Consider the following 20,315-nt stretch of genomic DNA (forward strand, 5'->3'; position numbering starts at 1 on the left):
CAGGGCACAAGGCCGCTTTCTTGTTCTCTTAATCACCCACAAAAGATCTTGCATTTTTAGATGTTTATTTCACAATGAAGCCATATTGTTTATTTTCATATCTTAAGCTTACATTTTGTGAGTTGTGGCATTCTGCACTATTGGGCATCTCAATTTATTTTTTATAGAGTAGCCTGCAACTTTAGGAACTAGATTTATGATATTTTCCTACAAAATGGTACCACCACCTCGACCTTTCTTGGATTTATCTTTTTTTTTTTTTTTTTGCACTGGATTGCTTTCTATATTTCCCTCAAATGTCAAAATATGATTTTCAAATCAATATTTATTCTAGTTGATCAAAAGTGGGCTGTAACATAAAAAAGCACACTGTTTGGGGTTTCTTTCCCAAGGGGGAATTATTTGTTTCTGACTCTGTGCTGGTTCCTTTTCTGACCCTGTAAAAGAGGAAGTTGCTGTCTTTTTCCCACAATTCACAGTGACATATTCTAAATAAGGTCAAAATATTGAACTTATGGCCTATGAGTAATCTCTCCAGCTATATAGCCATAGTCCTTTTTCTTGTTTCCTTACACACTCAAAGAGAACCCTGGGTTAGTTCGTTTCATACATGAAATCTTTTTGGAGGGTTTTAACTTTTGGACTAATAACAGGAAGCAGGAACTGCAGTAGCACATGCATTTCATTGAAATAAGATTCAGCTGCAGTATGAAAGTTAAATAGAAAAAGGCCCTTGGCATGACAACACTTTCCAGGTGTTTTTGAGAATGTGAGGATTTGAGAGGAGGATACTTACAACCTGAAGTTACAAAGATAAAATGCAACCTGCCGAAATGACAGAAGATTGCTGGAACACTTATATCCCATCTTTAAATAAATTAATGTCAAGCATAAGGAGAGAATAAGAAGGCCCTCACAAGCGATGATGACAGGAAGTAGCATACATATCATAGAAAGTGCTTTAGTCTTCTTGCAAAATTGCAATTTGAGATAAAAAATTAACTGGATTAAACGTAAAAATGTGAACCTTTCAGGTGTGAAACGGGACTTGGTCTCCTGTATTCCCACTCTCATCCTTCCCATGCAATGATGCTGAGGGTGCTCGCAGGCCAGCAGCAACCTGGGTGGCAGACTGAGGTCTGGCACTGCAGCTTGCTCACGCTAATCACGTTGATTGTTGCGATTACAGACCATTTCCCCCCCTAGTGTCATGCTGCAACTTACTGACCTGGATCTAACAGGAAGTTCTGTTTGCCATAGGCGATCTGTCTTCCTGTTCTCCTCCATCCAAGTACTCACCACCCACCCATCTACCAAAAACATCCACTCCCTCCCTTCTTTCCACAACTCAAACACAATCAGTCCAAAGGTAACTTAGGGACTGTTTCTTCAACCCTTTGCCAAGCATGTCATTGCCAGGAGGTTTACTAGAAACTAACTCTCTCTCACACACAAACACACACACACACACACTCTAATATTGTGTCCACATTTCCCTTTTGGCCAGCTTCCTCTTTTTCGCTGAGGGCTTGCAGTGGCATAAAGTCTTCCCTGTTACTGTGTGGCCAGCAGGCGTGCAGATGTTTGTGCCCTGCTCCTTGCCCATATGTTTATCAGATCACCATGATGTTTCATAATCTGCACTATAAGCACTGAGCAGATAACAAGCCCTTTGATTTGGGCCTGATTTCCCCTTATCCCCCATGTTAAATTTAGCACAGTGATTACTAAGTGAGATAATAGACCTCTGTGGTCTCATGTAAATCTTATGGGACACACATGCATACAGACACACACACACACACACATAGGTCCAGCTCGGAGGATGTGAGCTTGTATGGTCAGGAAACATGGAAGTGTAATGTTTAAGAATGTAATGATCAGAAATGCTAATTATGAGATACAGCTAAAATACAGCAAAAACAGTTTATCACATCTCTTTTCAAAGTAACCAAGTAATTCTTCATTTCTGACAAAATCTTCTGAAGCTAAACCTCTCTTGGTTGTAATATTATATTATTTTTACCACATATATTTGCTCCTAGCAGCATATCATCAGTGTTTTTTTTAGGCACGGCCCTATGAAGCCTGTCTTTACAAATATTTGTGAACGAATGGGTCATTCTAACAAGCTCACTGAATTCAAGTGTGATGCTGTAAATAGAAAACCACCATTGCAGCAAGTCATGAAATTTCTTCCCTTCAATGTATTCCACAATCAGCTGTAACTGGTATTATTGCAAAGTGCAAGCATTTAGGAACCACAGCAACTCAGCCACGACATAACAGACCATCGTAAAGTTACAGAGCAGGGTTACCGAGCGCTGAGGTGTATAGCGCATAAAAGTTGACAACACACTGCCTCTCTGGCATTAACATCAGCATAAAATCTGTGTGCCGGGAGCTTCATGGCATGGGTTTCCATGGCTGAGCAGCTCCTGTAGGTCTCATGTGTAAGTGGTACTTTTGTCCATATATTGTAACAACTCTGTCCTAATTTGCTGGACAGGCATACTCTTTATCTCCAAAAACTGTGTTCATTCAGTCACAAAAATTCTAAAGCCTGCACTGTATAATCACAATCTTCAAAGTGAACAAATACACTGTGTTGACTCAGCCCAAACAGCCAGTTGGAAGGGAAACAGAAATATTGCATTTGTATTTTTTAAGCCCTGTTGGTGTGAGTAAATTGATATGAATTATTCTAATTAATGGATTACGTTTAAAAACAGAATGTAGGTTATGTAAAATATGAGGTTCAGAGTGGATAAAAGGCAAAAACGAAGAAAAAGTGATGCAATTTCAAAAGTATTTGCTTCAGTTGCATCACTTTCTCAACTGCCTTACTGTGTCATCTACCTGAAGGTAAGTGCTCCATCAGCTGATTCCTTTTTGGTCCAGGTACAGTTTGCAGCAATGTAGATTTTTGCTCAAATGTATTGCCTTTAGAACTGGAGATTAAGTATTTATCCAGAAGAATATATCAAAGATTGCTAATTAAATACAAAAAAAAAAAAAAGAGCAAGAGGAGGAGGGAGGAGGAAATGTTGGCATGACCTCACACAAAAATGCAGCTTAATTGATTAGTGGATCACATGATGGAAGTCAGAAGATGGAGGAAGGGGGAAGGTTGCCAAAGCAAGTTTTTTTTTTTTGGAAGAGTGGGGGTGAGGTTATTGACCTTGTGGAGGCCACAAAGGTCTCAGGCCTGTAGGCTACTGGTGTCTGTCAGGAATTCATCCACAAAGACCTTCCATTCTAACACAATCACATTAATTGACAGCTTAGCATGATCAATGATGACAAGACAGAATGATCTGCTGGGTCAGTAGGTTGTAGTAGGAACACAGTGTCCCTGAGTTTTGAATATTATGAATCTCATTTCCTCTTCCTCTCATTATGTCTCCCACTTATTCATCTCACAGTCTGTGTCTGTCCCTCTTTTTTTTTGCAATATGTGCATTTCTGTGCACAACATCCATGTGCCATGCATCAAAATGAGTATCACATTCCAGCAGGTGGCATCTCTTTAATTTCCACGTGCATTAAACCATGAACAGATGGAGCAGCATGGTATGTCTGGCAGATTACCTTGTTGGTGGTCAAACTGAACTCGATGCCCACTGTTCATTTTCCTGCAATGCAACTGTCCTTTATGAAGAGAATCAAAGTCACTGAATGCACAGACACAAAGTCATGTGCAACTGTGAGCTACATATTAACACTCTTCTACTATTTTACCTCACATGAGGTATTTATATCCCCAACTTTCATTTCAACCTCCCAAAAACTTCAAAACACATCATCCAGACAAAGCATCTATATATAACGTGCTTTGCATACGTTGCACATTTTAAATCCGAGTGTTTAATGCCAACGGGAATTGACATTTTTTGCTTACAACAATGATTTTTTGTGTGCCAGGCAGTTTGACTTGTTTAAGTTTCCATATGAAAAGCTCAAGGGAAGATGATGTGAGACTGAGGGGAGGGAGGAGAAGAGAAGAAATACACCAAGGCTGCCACATGCCTGTCAATACTCCAACCAAAGCCAATTCTCCAGAGACCATCAGGGGGACCGTCAGTGGGAGCATCACTATGACAACGCCTAGACCGCCAAAATCAGGACTTCAGAAGTGGAAAGGCTTCCCACTGAGTGAGTAGGAGACCACCTCCTGCAGTCATTTACATCTCATTAGAACATAACTGCTGTTTAACAACGAGGTGCTTAAACACACACTTTTTCCACACCATACGCATGCACTGATGTACGCTGATCTTCCTAATTTATTTCATACATTAGACACAACCAATTTATTAAGATAATCATGCAAGCAACACATTTTTAGTCCAACATTGCACAACTATTTCTGTTGATCTATCAAATGAGAAACATTTATTACCAAAATCAGTTAAAATTCTACAAAAGAGAATAAAATAACAGTAAGACAAGAAGAGAAAATCTGAAGGTAATGCATATGCAGAAAGGGCAAGAGGTTGGCATAATTTAACTTTACCACAGAGTATATGTTTTTCAACACACACATACACACATGATTTTACACTTGTTTTTAAATGGTTTGTCATAGTACATATTTGCATCTGGCATTTTATAAATGCACCTTCATCAATAAATAAATATTTAGCACTTGATATGACATCACACTTGATCCCGCTGGAAGTAGCCATCAGAAGATAGTAAATGAACAGGTTCTTATATAGCAACTGTCTACTTTACTTGAGCACAAAGCACCTAATGCAACATGTCTTCATTTACACACATTCAGACAAGCACTACATCTAAGTGCTTTCTGTCTAACATTTGCACACACACACACACACATTCACACTCAGATGAACACTTCATGAGCAACTCAGAGTTCAGTATCTTACTGAGGATACTTTGACATGCCACCAACTTTACAATTAGTAAATGACCTGCTCTACCTCCTGAGCCACAGCCACCCCTTGGAAGATGGACACACTGTAGTCATTAAAGGATTCACGTGGTCAGCAACAATACTCAGGTAGGCTGTGGTGTCCTTACAGTGCCACTAGCAGCCTGAACTGCTGATAAAAGACGGGATGGATCATGGTTTCATGTTGTGGACACCAAATTCTCACCCTACCATCCAAATGTTGCAGCAGAAATCAAGACTCCTCAGACCAGGCAAGTTTCTTCAATCTTCTATTTGGTGATCGTGTGTGAATTGTAGCCTCAGTGTCATGTTCCGAGAATGAATGGACTCAAACACGGTCACTGAAAGTAAAAATTTCCAAAGTCTTTATTTACACACTGTTTAAAGGTGCAATGATAACAGAGGGCTGGCCGGGGCTCAGGCTGGTCAGCGGGGTGTGGCAGGTGGCACAAACACACACTCCAGATATCATAAAATCCACAGGTCAAGAAAGGCTGGGTTCTTCAGGAAAACAAGAGCTAATTCCACATGAAGATAATCATCCAAAAGGTTAACAGGTTAAACATGAGAGACCCGACATGATACCGTGCTCCAGTGAAGACTGAAGATTCTGTTTCAGCTTAAATATCCGTCTGATGAGTGCTCATGAAGAACAGGTGAGTAATGAATAACTTCGGACAGGAGTGTAAGTCACCTCGGGGAGCCATAGATCCGTGGGCGGGATGACTAGGAAAATTTGACAAATGACACACCCAGCCCTGAGAGTGCGGGGACCATAACACTCAGCTTGCTGTTCTTAGCTGACAGGAGTGTGGTCTTCTGCTGCTGTAGCCTATCAAGGTTCAACATGTCGTGTGTTCAGAGATGCTCTTCTGCATATTTTGGTTGTAATGAGTCGGTATTTTAGTTACTGTTGCCTTCCTATCAGCTCGAAGCAGTTCTCCTCTGACCTCTCGCATCAACAAGGCATTTTTGGCCAGAGAACTGTTGCTCACTGGATATTTTCTCTTTTTCAGACCATTCTCTGTAAACACTGATGATCGCTGTGAAGGAAAATCCCAGTAGATCAGCAGTTTCTGAAATACTTAGACCAGCCCGATTGACACCAACAACCATTTTATGTATTTATATTTGTTACTTAATTCTTATTTTCATTATTGAAAGATTGTTTCTTTTTGGGGTTTTTTTGTTTTGTTTTGTTTTGTTTTTGTTATAAATTTGTACTTCTTTTTTTGCACTGACTGTTAGAACTGTATAACTGTAGCTTCTAACATAAAGCTACAATAAATGTGTACGAAGAGACAAATACACAGCACACAAAGAAATTTGGGCCACGTTTGTTGGTTCAACAAACATGACACTTGGTGACTAAAATTATAAGCTCTGAATACAGAAGCAGAGTCCAGCACAAGAGGAAAGAATCACTCATCACAGAGACAAAAAGGATCCTTTGCCCACTGATAGCTAAATGTTGCTAGGACAGAAGTTTTTCTGGATGGCTGACTTCCTGTTCAGGCCAGAGTTCAACAAATCACCAATGATATTACTAAAACGGTGCCAACCACACTACTTCCTGTCAACACAGCCATTCACTGAAAATTTATAGCATTGGTTTCCTTCCCTTGCATTGCAAGCAAATAATCTTTCTTCTTCTCCTTTTGCCTTTCTTCTTCTCCTTTCTTCTTTTTCTCTCTTCTGCTCCCCCTTCCTAATTCTCATAAGTCATACTAATCTGACTGGAGCAGACCAACAGGATGGATCATGTCTGCAGGAAGCAAAAAGTTCTCTCTCTCTTTTTTTTTTTTCCTCTTCAAACTGCACATTGATGATCTCAGGGTGATATATAGACTAGGAGGCCAGGAACCCAATCCTAAAGGAGGAATGTATTTAGACACGCACATACGTGCATAAACAAATGTTCACATGTGAACACACACATGCACCGTGGGCCTCTCCTGCCGGAGGTGTTGAAATGCTTGCAAGTCTTGAAATGCCAGTTGATGCTAAGCTCCCCTTTCACACACACTATGCAGCAAGAGACAAGAAACGTGACAAATGGATGTGTTGAAACATATTAACCATCTTCCTTTGTGAGCAGACAAACATTTAGTCTGGCTAATGACCCCTGAGGATCAAAACAAACGCAGGGAGATAAAGATGGGCAGAGGAAGGAGGAGGGGGAGATGCTAAAAAGAGCTCATTGACCTCCATCAGAGTTTCACTGGGTTCACCGGGGCCAAGCGCTTGATCTCTGAGTTCTGTATCTGTATACTGATATACGTAATATGAAGGGGAAGTGAAAGAATTTAATACCTGTTCATAGACATGAGGGTGGTGCAGGGAACATGTGGTACTTGCATGTGTGAGGTGAAGACAAATCCAAACAAAGACTTTTGATATCGCTGTCTCCATCAGTGTTCATCAATAAACAAGTCACTTAGCGTAAAGCTATCTAGCTCCTTTTTTTCCACTTCAAACCCACATGACGGTTTATCTTGTGTCACTGATCAAGCTGGTTATGTTATCATTACACAAATGCATTATGCGTTATCTGCCCCTCTATCAAAACTAAGCAACAGCTGCACTAACCAGTCAGTGGAGGTCAGTCATAGAATGAATGTCACTCTCAGCATGCGTGCTCATTTGTTAGCACACAGGATGTTTTCAGCTAGTCTGAACTGAAAGACTGCACCGAACAAGGCTGCCATGGTTGAGGCTGCAAAAAGCTGGTGGACAAAAAGTCTATAATATTTGTAGGATGTACACAAAATTAAAATAATGGTGAAATAATCTGAACTTTTTTAGGTTTAATCCTAGCAGCAACTTTAACCAAAAAAAACCCTAAAATGAACTTTAATATTTATTCTTATTTAGTTGTAGCAGAAAGAAGCTGCAAATGCTACACTTAAAAGTATTATGGTGAACTTTCTAGAAACAGTTGCCTGCTTACATATAAATTTATTATTCATTTGGAGGTATGATTTTTTTGTCTACCCCACCTGGAAACCTGTTAGCTGTCATCTGAAGCTCTATCCTGTTTCATCTGCTGGATGTTGTTTAAGAAGATGATAAATAAGAAAAAGAAACAAATAAGAAGATAAACTGTTGTCAGATGACAGTCAGTGGTTTTTTGTATGTGTTCCCTCTTTTGCTCACACAGCCTTCTTAACTGTGTGCAACCAAAGTCTGCTCGGGTGTGATTGGTCTACAATATATGGAAGACAGACAGAAACCAGATGGCAAACCTTTTCCTCTTCTTACAAATACAAAGCTGAGCACTCCACAATGTTCACTCACTAGTGTCCAAATTTGTCTATCCTGACCAGGTGGTGCTTGGTTGTCTTGTGCAGCTTTTTCCTAAAAACAGATGTGCACTACAGCCAAAAATACCCCAATGAGAATGCTGAGACCGAACTAAAACAGTAACATTGCTGTCTGTAAAAGCAAAACAACGAGCTAAAAGACACTGCTGAGTCGGGCGATCATTCTCTCTTTAGTCTTTATAAAAAAAAAAAAACAGGCATTAGAGAGGTGCTTGTTGAGTGGCTTTTCATATCAGGATGGAGTTTATTTAACAGTCTGTGGTTTCTGTGTGTGTGTGTGTGTGTGTGTGTGTGTGACTGATCCCCACATCAATATCAGTTAAATAATGCTTCCTTCCCCTGATTCACAGCTTCAGAAACACAGCAAAATCTTTTTTTTTTTCCACAAGAGAGCAACAATGGGCCTATAAAGCTGTCAAGGCAAAACTGAATTTACACACACCACTTTAAACGGCTAAATGTTACTCCCAGGCCGAGTCTGACAAGGTTTTTGTAAATAGGTGGAGTAAAACCATGGGTGCACATTTCCCTGTGATAGTGTCCAAGTGATGGAGTGATGGAGAAACTTTCTGTTTCACTGTGAAAAGAACAGATCAGATGAGACTGACCAGATCACATTAACGGGGTCCATGCTGTTAATTCATCTCATATTGATTTCCAATTGTGCATCGTTGGGAGGACTGGCAATTGATTAATGGTTCACAACTTGATCCATAACTTGCAATCTGATCTTTGCCACAGCAGCGATGCACAAATAACCCCCATGCACCACTCAATTTTATGCTTTGTGGGAACTGTTAAAGGCCAGAACTGATCAATTTAAGGAAGACATAAACATATCCCTAATACGGGACACTCCAAAGACACCTATGAAAAAAATGTGTATGACATCTGTTCCCCTTTTCCTGTCACAATAGATTTGTTCACCTATGCAAATACCTTTTCAAACCTTTTACTTTCATGTCTGCAAAAGGGAAGGGGGGGGGAAACCCCAGACAAACAAATTAATTTTAAAAAATGTAGATGTGCATATCGCTTTTCATCTCTGAAAAAAGCTCCCACACTGTGGCTGGATGCCTGTTTACCATTTGCATGATATCTTTTTATGCATTCTTGAACTGATCCACTGGCAAGTACAGATCCTGACAGTTAATGTGTTCTGTACTTCCTTGGCAGCAACCTTTCATGAAGCCAACTAAACAAACCTGTATCTTTTCTCACACTGAGATGTGATGAAGCTAGCTGTACTTGCAGTGGCTTTGCTTATGAAATACAACCATGCACATTTACTTTCCTGCTGCAATATACTCTTGGACTTTCTAGACTTTACTTGAAAATATCTCCTAAAGGGTAAGGTGCTTTTATATTAACTTTCAAGGATCCTGGAGCACATTTCCTGTTGTGCCAAAGGAAGCATTAAGGTGGGTGGAATGGATTGTGCTAGAAATCCTGGAAATAATATACAGAAGCATCACTCAAGTGGAAAAAGTGATGTTTACATGCTCCATGAATCATCTGATCTGCCGGTTTAATTGTACAGGTAGACCTGTAGGCATACTTAAGACACAGTTTGAGGACAAGATCTAACAAGACACTTCCTTCACACAGGCACACGTTTGGCACTCTCAAAATGTAATATCTAAAAGGCCAAACTACTTCCTCAGCAAGTTTATTCTTCCCAAAATAGTCCTGATGGGAAAATGAGGACCAAAAATAGACATGGGAAAACAAACATTTATTCCAAGCATATCTGTCATATTGGTTTATATGACTTTCTAATGGTTGAAAAATGTTTTTAGTGGCGTTGTTCACTGAGGAATGGCAATAGAAATCTCATAGAAATTCCTCAGGGCTTTGTTGCAACTCGCTCCTTCTTTTCCCTACAAAGTTAATTGTCTTACAGAATCCGGGTGAAGTCATATCTGGCAGCAGCTTTAAAAATAAAAGGCTTCCTTTTACCTGAATCATCATCTGCAGCTTGTGGATGGTCAGATTCCACTCACAAAGTTTGGAATAGACAAGTGAGCTCCTCAGCAGAATCAACAGGAAATCAGCAACAGTATCCATGCATGACATTTGGCTGGTCTTAAACTGCATGCTAAGTTGACTCTGAAGATAATTAAAAACTCATATGAAAGCATAAATCATATATTACACTGTCCTCTTGAACCAGTGCCAAAATCTTTTAAAAAGGGTGGATTAAATATGTTAAAGTGAAACTGTCACTGTTAGGTTTCTGTGAAGGATGCTGTTAAAGGTCCAGTGTGTAGGAGGATCAATTGTTAGCAATAAGAAAGGGGTTAGTACTTTCTTAGATCAGCCAGAGGGGCGCCCTGTCCTACTGAGAGTGTCTTTGCTAAGTGGCTGTGATTGGTTGTTTCGCTGTCAGGCAAGTAAGGATGCTCTGGGCATTTGAAAAGGTCGTGTTGTATCTAAATGTGTCAGTTGTGGACTTGGCTAAGTTTAAAAAACACCTGATATTTGATTTTAAATCCCTGATTAACACCATGAATGCTTTTAGCAGGACTCTGGACACACGTACAGGAAAGAGACGATTTGTAAAATGTGCTGAAGCTCAACGTTACATCAGAGTGTTTACTTTGTCCAAATAACGGCCCAAACCTTTAGTGAAAATAACCTGAAGGATAATCAACAAAATTGTCTATTTAAAAAGTTGGAATTTTAAATGTTTGCCATTTTAACGTTTTTTAATATAGTTTAATATATAACAAAGTATTACAGGTTATGTCACCACACTCTGTGCTCTGAGGCCAATTTTTTCAAAAAAACACAAGCCTTATTGCAATTATTGACTGTTACACAGAATGAAATTATCAAGATTTGCTACATTTCAATTTACTCTTTGCGGGGTGGGGGACATATAGTCTCTCACCTAATCACAACTGTGGGGTCTCAAGCGTCAACTCTACAGAGGGAGCAGATCCTTTTCTGCAGAGCCCGACACGTTGCGCCACCTTGTTTCTACAGCAGCCCAAAATCGACAAACCAAACACTGAGTCTAAAGAGAGTCTCCAACATTTTTTTTCTTCTTTTTTTAGAGAAAGGTCTCCTGCACGTTTGGGAGACAAGGGTGAAGCCAGGGGCATTCTGGCTGCACTCTGCAACCTTACCACTAGATGCCACTAAATCTTATACACGGGTTCTTCAGTGGCCTTAGGGATGAGATTACTACCTGCTTCAGGTTGGGGTGAGGTAAAGGTGAAGGGGGGAATGTAGACTTCACTGTTTAGGTGTGGTCTGTGGGGTGGAGGGCTCGCTGGAGCTGAAGTGTAATGAAGTGGATCAAGAACAAATATTCCCTACTCTTCTTTGAATTTTTTTTTTTTTTTAGGAGAGGATGCCACTGTGGAACCTGACCTGACATGATTAAAGAAAAGGAGACCTAATGCCTTACACAGACTGAAGTCACTGGATTTGTGTATTTTCTAGCACATCTGTCCCTGTTCAATGTATACCTGAAGGATTTAGATACTTGCAAAAACATGTTGAAATACCAGAATGAAACATACAGATTTTCAGCATAATTGGGGGGGGCAGTATAAAACAGAAGATTATTGCTTGCATTGCAAATTATATTTGTTAATCCCTGGAGAAGATAAAGCACCTAAAAAAGTGCACAACATCCACTTGAGTGAAAAATGCAGTGAAATAAAGTAAAGGATGCAGTTTAATGATACACATGCAGAACTGTTTTAAAGAAGTCAACAAGTAGTCTATATTTATTTTCCAAAACACTAAAGGAGAAAATACACCGTGTGCAGCTTATGAATATTTAGCAGTTAGGGTGATGTGATCACACATACAGCATCTACAGGATATCTTCAAGTTCACTGCAACCCTGAATGTTTACTCTGAAAGATGTGAAAGCAGTAAGAATTAACACACACACACACACGCACGCACGCACGCACACACACACACACACACACACACACACACGCACACACAGACAGACAGACACACACACACACAGTTCAAATATTAATATCATATGAATGCTCTCTGACTGAACACAGCCTGTCACTGCAGTAGAATTTACTCACAACATGCTTGTATTTGCACCAAACACTGGGGTGACTTATGAATCTTTTATCAAAACTGGCCTAATTGCTTAACCATCCATGTCCCGGTCCAGTGCTGAATGGTGGGAGGAGGCACTGGGCAAGCAAACTGTCATAACAACAAGAAAAAACTCCAACATGATTCCACCTCTGACATGTCTGCCTTTTCCTCCGCATCTTTACGGCTTTTACGGAGCTGCATGTAACAATAGATTAATACAAGCTGCCCCCTTTCTATTCTTTGATTTTATTTAGGTGGGGGAATGAGAACAGTTTTCTGATGTGAATTCAAATAACCACTGATAGTATTTCAATAACATCTGGGCAAATCCAGTGCACCTATTTCAGCAAGTGTATGGAACTCCATGCCAAGAAACTCCAGAAACACCAGAAAGACATTATTCCTTTTTTTTTTCTCTTTTTTTTAGTGTTTTTTTTCTGTTGGTCCATAGGACCAGTAAATAGCTTCCTGTACTCAACTGATCCACAGTGGGCAATAAATAAATACATGAATACATAAAAATCCCTTCTCTTCTGTTCTCACTCCCACTCTCTGCCCTGTTTCACAGCAGAGGAAGCTGCTGAAGGGTCAAGCTGAGCAGTAGTTTGATAGAAGCAAAAAGAAGCTAACTGGCAAGACCCTGCATGGAGTTTCTGATTCCAAACCCCATCTCTCCATGTTCCTGAGAGCAGCGTTAAAAAGTCCCAGGAAACTCCCTGCTATTCCTTCTCTGTGCACCAAACAGCTGCAGATTCTCACTTTTCGCTGGCTGTAGTCCTTTGAACTCAACTCAACCCCTCACAAAATTAAAGTAAACTAAAAAAAAACATGTTTGTGGATGAACTAAAAATGGACTTTCTCTGATATGAAATAGTTGGCAGGGCCAAATTGACATTACCACTTCGATTTTTCATTCATTAACAAATATATCTTTGCAATCGAATTTAAAATTAGTGCCAATTGTTCATAAAAGAAGAAAATAGCATCTCAAAATATTGTTATAAATGCTGTTTTTTTTTTTATCATCCTCCATTGTTTGTCTGAAAATAACTGGAAGCCGTCACTGTTCCTGCTCACAGCTGGCGTTGAACCGGAATCTGCTTTGTAAACGTTTTCCCTGCACAAGTCAGTATGAAGACCGTGTGTCCGCCTGTGTCTGTGCGCATAATTACAGATGCGCCATTCTTTCTAAAGCTGTGATTAAAAAGGGAATGGGAATGACTCCAACTACAACCACCGCTTGGGGTTACGTAACAAGCTCTTCTTGAATCTTGTCTTATCCGGGAGACAGCTGAAATCTCTCCCGTCCTGCACAGCCAGTTGTCCCTGAAAATGCTGCTCCTAGAAACCCAGAAGTTTATTTTTCCCGACAGGCATGCTGTCTTTCATTTTGGGGAAAAAAACAAAACAAAACAAACAAACAAAAACGATCTGGTGTGTTTGTTTTTTTGTTTTTTTTAATGTCTTTGTTTAGCTCACTCGCTTGTGTTGGAGCGCGTATGTCTGTCCTGTTGTTTTGAGTGTTTCCGTGTGAGGGCGCAGTGAGCCCTACTTTGTCTTTCATCCTGGGATGCTGGTGGTCCACAGACAAAAGAGAAAATGACATTTAGAGCTCTACGGGACAGCTAGAGGGGCAGCGGGGTTTGCTTTGTAGGAAAACATCTCCTAACATAATTTTGAATTACTGACACGTGTTCATAAGAACGTGAGCAAATAAATGAATGGATTGCATTTATAAAGCTGATTTTTATAATCTTACCCTGCGTTTTAGAAAAGACTCATGTATATTAAAATTTTACTTTTTTTAAAACCTTCGTCCCAGACAGTTTTTTGTTTGTTTGTTTGCTTCTTTTACTTTCTTTTCTTTTCTTTTACAAACACAAAAGCATATTTTATCAGTGTCTTACAAATAGACATAAAACCCTTGGAGTAAAGATCAGCAACACAAGCCAGCCTGCAACCTGTAATGTGTGTTACTTCTGCTTCACAGTTTATCCTGCCACTTCGTCCGACTCAATAAATACTGCATATTTAATATTCTTTCATTCTTTCATTTCATTGTTTATTTCCCTTATTCTTCCTTTTTTTCCACAAACTTTTTCCCCTCCTGGTTTTCGTTCTTGCTCACGATGTTTAGGCTGTTTTCTCCATTCACCTTGCTCCTGTCTCCCGCGCCTATCAACAGAAAAAAGCCCGACCCCCGGTTGAGGGAGGAGCTTGCTAGCGCTTTACTGAGTGTATAACACTCTGTGGCCAGCCACAAAGTGTGTCAGAGGACTGTGTTTGCTTCCAAAGTAGATGACTGCTCAAAATCTGGTGTCTGTATTACTGACTGCGAGATACGAGAAAAATTGGTTCGCACATCATCATCCCAAGCCAGGACAAGGTGAGCGTCTTCTCACTTCGGCAACTTAACACACTAGTGTTATTATTGTCTCCCACTTAAGAAAAATACATGGTCTCTGTTCGATTTCATTGTTGTCATTTGATTTATTTTTCGGTGAGCATGCTTTTTGTGTCTTAATCGTATTTCTTGCAGTGTTTAGTGAATTGTGCGCCAGTAAGTCTTTTTGCACCGTCTGTGCGTCACGGTCACATTTACGCACATTCTCCTCTGAGATTTTTGTGGTTTTTAAACCCCACAGAGGAGTTAGTGCGGAATTTAGTCCAGCAGACTGTCTGTGTGTGGGCTTTGGCTCTTTCTACAGCGCAGTTTTCAGGTGTGATAGAGGAGAGAGGGAATGTGAGGAGACGCTTTTTGACTGAAGAGTAAATTATCTTTTGTCTCTTCGCAGGTTTTTCGATTGTGGGATAGAATGCCGGCGATCTTAAGTAAAAACTCTGATATGGAGTTTGACTCCTTACAACCGTGTTTCTATCCGGATGAGGACGACTTCTATTTCTGCGGTCCCGACTCTGCGCCACCGGGGGAGGACATCTGGAAGAAATTCGAATTGCTGCCCACTCCGCCCCTCTCTCCAAGCCGCGCCGCGCTACCGGGAGAGCCGGCTACTGCGTCGCCGGAAGCAGACCCTCTTGGCTTCGGCTTAAGCGACCCACTGGACTGGGCATCCGAGTTGCTGCTCTTGCCTGGGGACGATATATGGGGAGCATCCGACGATCTATTCGGGTCCACTTTGGATTCTAACCCAAACAGCATCATTATCCAGGACTGTATGTGGAGTGGCTTTTCTGCCAGGGAAAAGCTGGAACGGGTGGTTACCGAGAAACTCGGCAAAGCTATATCCACGGCGACAGCAGCAGGCAGCAGGAACGTGTGCGTCAAGGCGCAGGAGGTAGTGAGCCGCAACTCGATGTCTGAATGTGTGGACCCCGCAGTAGTGTTCCCCTTCCCGATCAACAAGAAAAACAGCACCAGAGACTCATCTGGGACCATTATTACAGCCACAGTCCACGGGAGCGCGCCTAGTGACTCCGGTAAGGATTTGAAGATGCCCAAAATCCTTTGTTTTGTTTTAGAAAATCCTGATGCTACGAACACCTCTTATGCTATTCATTATTATTATTGTTGTTGTTGTTTTTATTATTGTTATTGTTATTGTTGTTGTTGTTGTTGTAAGCCCCCTACCCTACCAAGTGACTGCAGCTTGTTCATATGACTGGTCTAGAATCGGATTACCTCGTTAGATACCACACACACAGACAAACACACTCGCGCGCATGATCGCGCACGGGAGTAGTGACACAGTGAACGAGTTTATGTAATCAGCAAGGTCTTCATCCGGCAGATGGCAGTAAAATGGGGGAATTCTGTGACTTACTGAACTCAGTTGGCATCTGAGCCAAACAAAAAGACATCACACAAGCACACGCACACACACACACACACACACACACACACACACACACACACACACACACACACACACACACACACACACACACACACTTACACAGTCGGACCAGGTTGTGGGAGGAGATGAAAAGGTGTTTAATAATGTGATGAGCTGATAAAGTGTCAGGTTCACGGTGCCGTGAACGCTTTCATTACGCATGACTTGAGGAGCAATTTGCGCACAGTGGGTGACAAACTGGCACTTATTTCAGACACTCTGAACCAACTGTCGCCCCGAGTTGAGGGGATATCAAAAATGAACACTTAAAAGGAGACAATAATAAATCATTTTTAAAAAGGAAATACGGGATTGTGTTTGGGTCATAGTGTTAGACGTGTTAAGATAAGGACACAAGTCCTTATCAGCATGTATTCGCTGTGGAAGTGTAGTGCAAAGGCCCCCAGCTTGGCACAGAGCTTGTAGACTCAGGCAGCCTTGCCAAACACCTCCTCCACAGCGAAGAAAAGAGGACGGAGGAGCGCCTCGACTGCTTCTTTTGGGCGGGGGCGGGGGGGGGGGGGGGGGGGGGGGGGGGGGGGGGGGTGACAGCTTTGAACAAGCGCTCCATCTCGACAGCTGTCTCCCTGGCGCCGCTCCAGGTCTAAGACTTAAAGGGTGGTGATCCGATTGCCTGCCGTTCCACCATCCAGCGCACACTGCCGCCCCAGTGCGCTTCCGTCGCTTGTAGCGATGCATTCTTCGTTGTGCCGCACGCCTTCTGTACTTTTTCATTAAGGGAAAACTGAGTTTCAAACCTAAAATGTAGAGGTCCCCATTCCAAAAATCAGCTGTTGAAATAAAAAGAAGTGTCATGCACCTTTCATATTTGCAAATTGAAAACAATATTTCCTCAAACAGGGTTTTTGAGATTTCTCTTCTCTTTATATTCTTTCCAGCTCAATTAAAGAGCTGTTCCATTCTGAGTTAAAGACCAAAGAGCTAAATCCCAGCCACACATGTGGCAAAATCAGCCACACCCCCTCATCCAGCCAGCTGTGGCCAGCTTTGTTGTGATGACAGGAACAGACCGTGTGTGTGTGCGTGTGCGCAGCATGTATGTTCAGACAGCATCCTGGTGCAGCAGTGTCTAAAGTGGGTTACCATAAGCTGTAAAATGCCACACTCTTCAGATGCTCCTGAGTTGATAATGGGAGCCATTATCACAAAGGCATTTTAACTGGGCCTCACACTGCTTCATGATTGGTCACTTCCTCTCACCTCGAAAAGCACCAGAAGATGATAAGGCTTACGAGCTCAGCTCAACTTTAGCACATACATTAAGATCAGGAGCTCAGGTGGAAATTAGAATTTTTTAGCTTCAGAGGTCAAAGTTAAGCCTAAGTTCTTTATACCTCTTATTCTGCTGGTACACTTTCTGTGTGAGTGGAGGAACACTGATAGACCGAAACCACCAGACTAAATCTGTCACATCACCAGAGACGATTAGGAAAGTTTTGAAGGAGGGAGAGTAAAATGCAGAAATCCAGCCTGTCTGCTCAGCACTGAGACTGAACTTGTCAATTCCTGCAGAGTAGATTAGTTAAAAAGTGACTGACACTAAGCATTAAGCATGTTTGTGCAAACAGCACTGAGCAACATTCTCTCTCATACACCTACACTCTCTTGATCTCACTCACATATATGTGTATACATTCACACACACACACACACTTGCATGCATACCTGCCACTTGCCGGTACAGACAAATGACATAGTGATAATAAATGCTGTGTCAGAACAATTAGTCACCCAAGTTGTTTTCTTTTCTCAGAAGAGGAAGATGAAGATGAAGAAGAGGATGAAGAAGAAGAAGAGGAGGAGGAGGAAGAAGAAGAAGAAGAAGAAGAAGAAGAAGAGGAGGAGATTGATGTAGTCACAGTAGAGAAGAGGCGCTCCACAATCACCAAGGCATCACCCATGGCGTCGGGCACTGTCACCATCTCTGTACACCCCAAAAGTCAAGATGCAAAAGGAATTGTCTCAGGGTCTGGTTCCGGTGTGGTGAGTCGATTCGTCAGCCGAGTTCCTCAGGAGCTGATCTTGAAGAGAAGTTCAGTCCACCAGCAGCAACACAACTACGCAGCCCCCTCACCCTATGCTTCAGATGATGACCCAACCCCACCTCCAAAGAAGCAAAAGATATCAGATGCTCCACGCCCTCCTATCAGAACCATCTCTTCATCCTCCTCATCTTCCTCCTCATCCTGCAGCTCAGTCACCAGCACATCAGGGGCACGCAGCAAGCGCAGCTCCAGCGGAGACAGCAGCCCGCGAGGCAGCTCCGACTCAGAGGACAGCGAGCGCAGACGCAACCACAACATCCTGGAGCGCCAGCGCCGCAATGACCTGCGATCCAGCTTCTTGACGCTGCGCGATCATGTGCCAGAGCTGGCACACAATGAGAAGGCGGCAAAGGTGCTCATCCTGAAGAAGGCCACCGAATACGTGAACTCACTAGAGACAGAGGAGATGAGGCTCCAGCAGGAGAAAGAAAGGCTCCAGGTCCGGAGGCAACAGCTGATGCGCAGGCTAGAGCAGGCAAGGACTCGCTAACAGACAACTGCTACAACACAAACACTCACAATATACCCTGGATGACCTCCCCACCCCCACCTCTATGAATCAACTAAGTCTGATCTACAAGAAGATGCACACATAGGCCTCCATATCTGTTGTACACGAGCACACACAAACACATCTTAGGGGATGTTCATCTTCAGATGTCGACACACACCTGGAGGGGCGGGGTGCTGGGGGCGGGGGGGATGCTCGGACTTTCACTGCCGCCACTTTTTTTGCACATTTGTTGACGTTAAGAATGTTTAGGGTTTACTTTTTCAATCCAGTCACATCAAGGAAAGATTAAAAAAAAAAAAAACACACAGACAAGCATGAGGAAGGAAAGAGGACACTTTTTTTTGGTCTTCCTTTCTTGTGGTTTTTATATCATTTCTATTTGTACTTTTTTTTTTTTTGTACTCACTGTGACACCAGCCTGGAATCCAGTTATTCCTACAGGGACAGGTGTTGGAGGGCACTTTGCTTGGAGAGTTCATGTACAAGAAGAAGTGCACACTTACTTTGCCTTCACCACTGCAAAACTGAAAAGACTGATGACTGAGGCGTCACATAAACAATGCCACTACAGGTCCTCTTTCCCTCACTCTTCTCACACTGGTGCTCAAACCAAGTCAGTGGATGTATAACTGCGCACCTTGCTAGCCGACACTTTTGTATATAACAATAATGTACAGACAAAATACACTCAGATCTGCCTTGTTTTTGTAATACATTTTGTCCTTGTTTTTTATATATATACATGTCAGGAAGCTGCCAATAACTAGACTGGAAGTTTATATACCTTTAAAAGTACTGTAAGACCTCGATTTTTGAGCGTCATGAAACTTTGTAATATAACAGTATATTGTTTTTTTTCTTCTCCCTTTCTTTCTATTGTATTATATTACTAATTCAACACACCTTTATGCTTTTAGTGTGAACCTGATACATACTAAATTTGATACTTATATTTTCGTATGAAAATGAGTTCCTGGTAGATATCACTTTATCTTGTCATTTTTTTCTTCTATCTCAAATAATTCTTTTGTACAGCAAATGCGTTCTATCCTCATGTACCTGGCCTTTTTTTCCCCCCTCTCTTCCTTTTTTGTTTATATTTGCAACTATCGGGTGCATAGAACTGGGTAAACAGATATAAGATGTTTGTTTGTTTTGGTTTTTTTGGTCATTTTTAAAATGTACATTTAGTGCTTGCAACTCATAGCACTTTGAAATACCTCATTTTGAAAAATAAATAGATATCATAAAATCTTCATCTTTTCCTTTGTGGATATATATGTATATATATATATTTTTTTTTTTTTACCCTGTCACCCTTTCATATCTGCTGCAATCTGTCTCTTTTCCTCTTTGCCCTCACATTTCTGTATTTGTTGTGCTGCTCTCAAAGACTCATCCTGACAAAGAAAGCGAGTGTCTTCTGAATCCTCTCTGTCTCCGCACCCTGCGGCTACCTCCCCCTGCATAGCCTCTCACACCCACCCACACACACACCTACACACACACTCACACACTTCACACACACACCTCTCTATTTTCCTCTCTCACCAACGC

General features: G+C 41.6%; 1 protein-coding gene across 1 annotated transcript; it reads left to right on the top strand.

The window, feature by feature from the left end:
• The first annotated feature begins 14,583 nt into the window (after window positions 1–14,583).
• mycn (MYCN proto-oncogene, bHLH transcription factor) lies at window positions 14,584–20,055 on the top strand. Its single transcript, XM_030722246.1, has 3 exons — window positions 14,584–14,710; window positions 15,120–15,762; window positions 17,953–20,055. The coding sequence occupies exons 2-3, from the start codon at window positions 15,141–15,143 to the stop codon at window positions 18,732–18,734; spliced, it is 1,404 nt and encodes a 467-aa protein (XP_030578106.1). The 5' UTR covers window positions 14,584–14,710; window positions 15,120–15,140; the 3' UTR covers window positions 18,735–20,055.
• The last annotated feature ends 260 nt before the right edge of the window (window positions 20,056–20,315 follow it).

The sequence above is a fragment of the Archocentrus centrarchus genome, chromosome 24 (assembly GCF_007364275.1).
Source record: "Archocentrus centrarchus isolate MPI-CPG fArcCen1 chromosome 24, fArcCen1, whole genome shotgun sequence".
NCBI lineage: Eukaryota > Metazoa > Chordata > Actinopteri > Cichliformes > Cichlidae > Archocentrus > Archocentrus centrarchus.

Bases quoted from the DNA above. Each gene is read 5' to 3' on its own strand.
- mycn (XM_030722246.1), top strand. From the start codon at position 15,141: ATGCCGGCGATCTTAAGTAAAAACTCTGATATGGAGTTTGACTCCTTA. The intron at 15,763-17,952 runs GTAAGGATTTGA...TTCTTTTCTCAG, and splicing joins GAGCGCGCCTAGTGACTCCG to AAGAGGAAGATGAAGATGAA.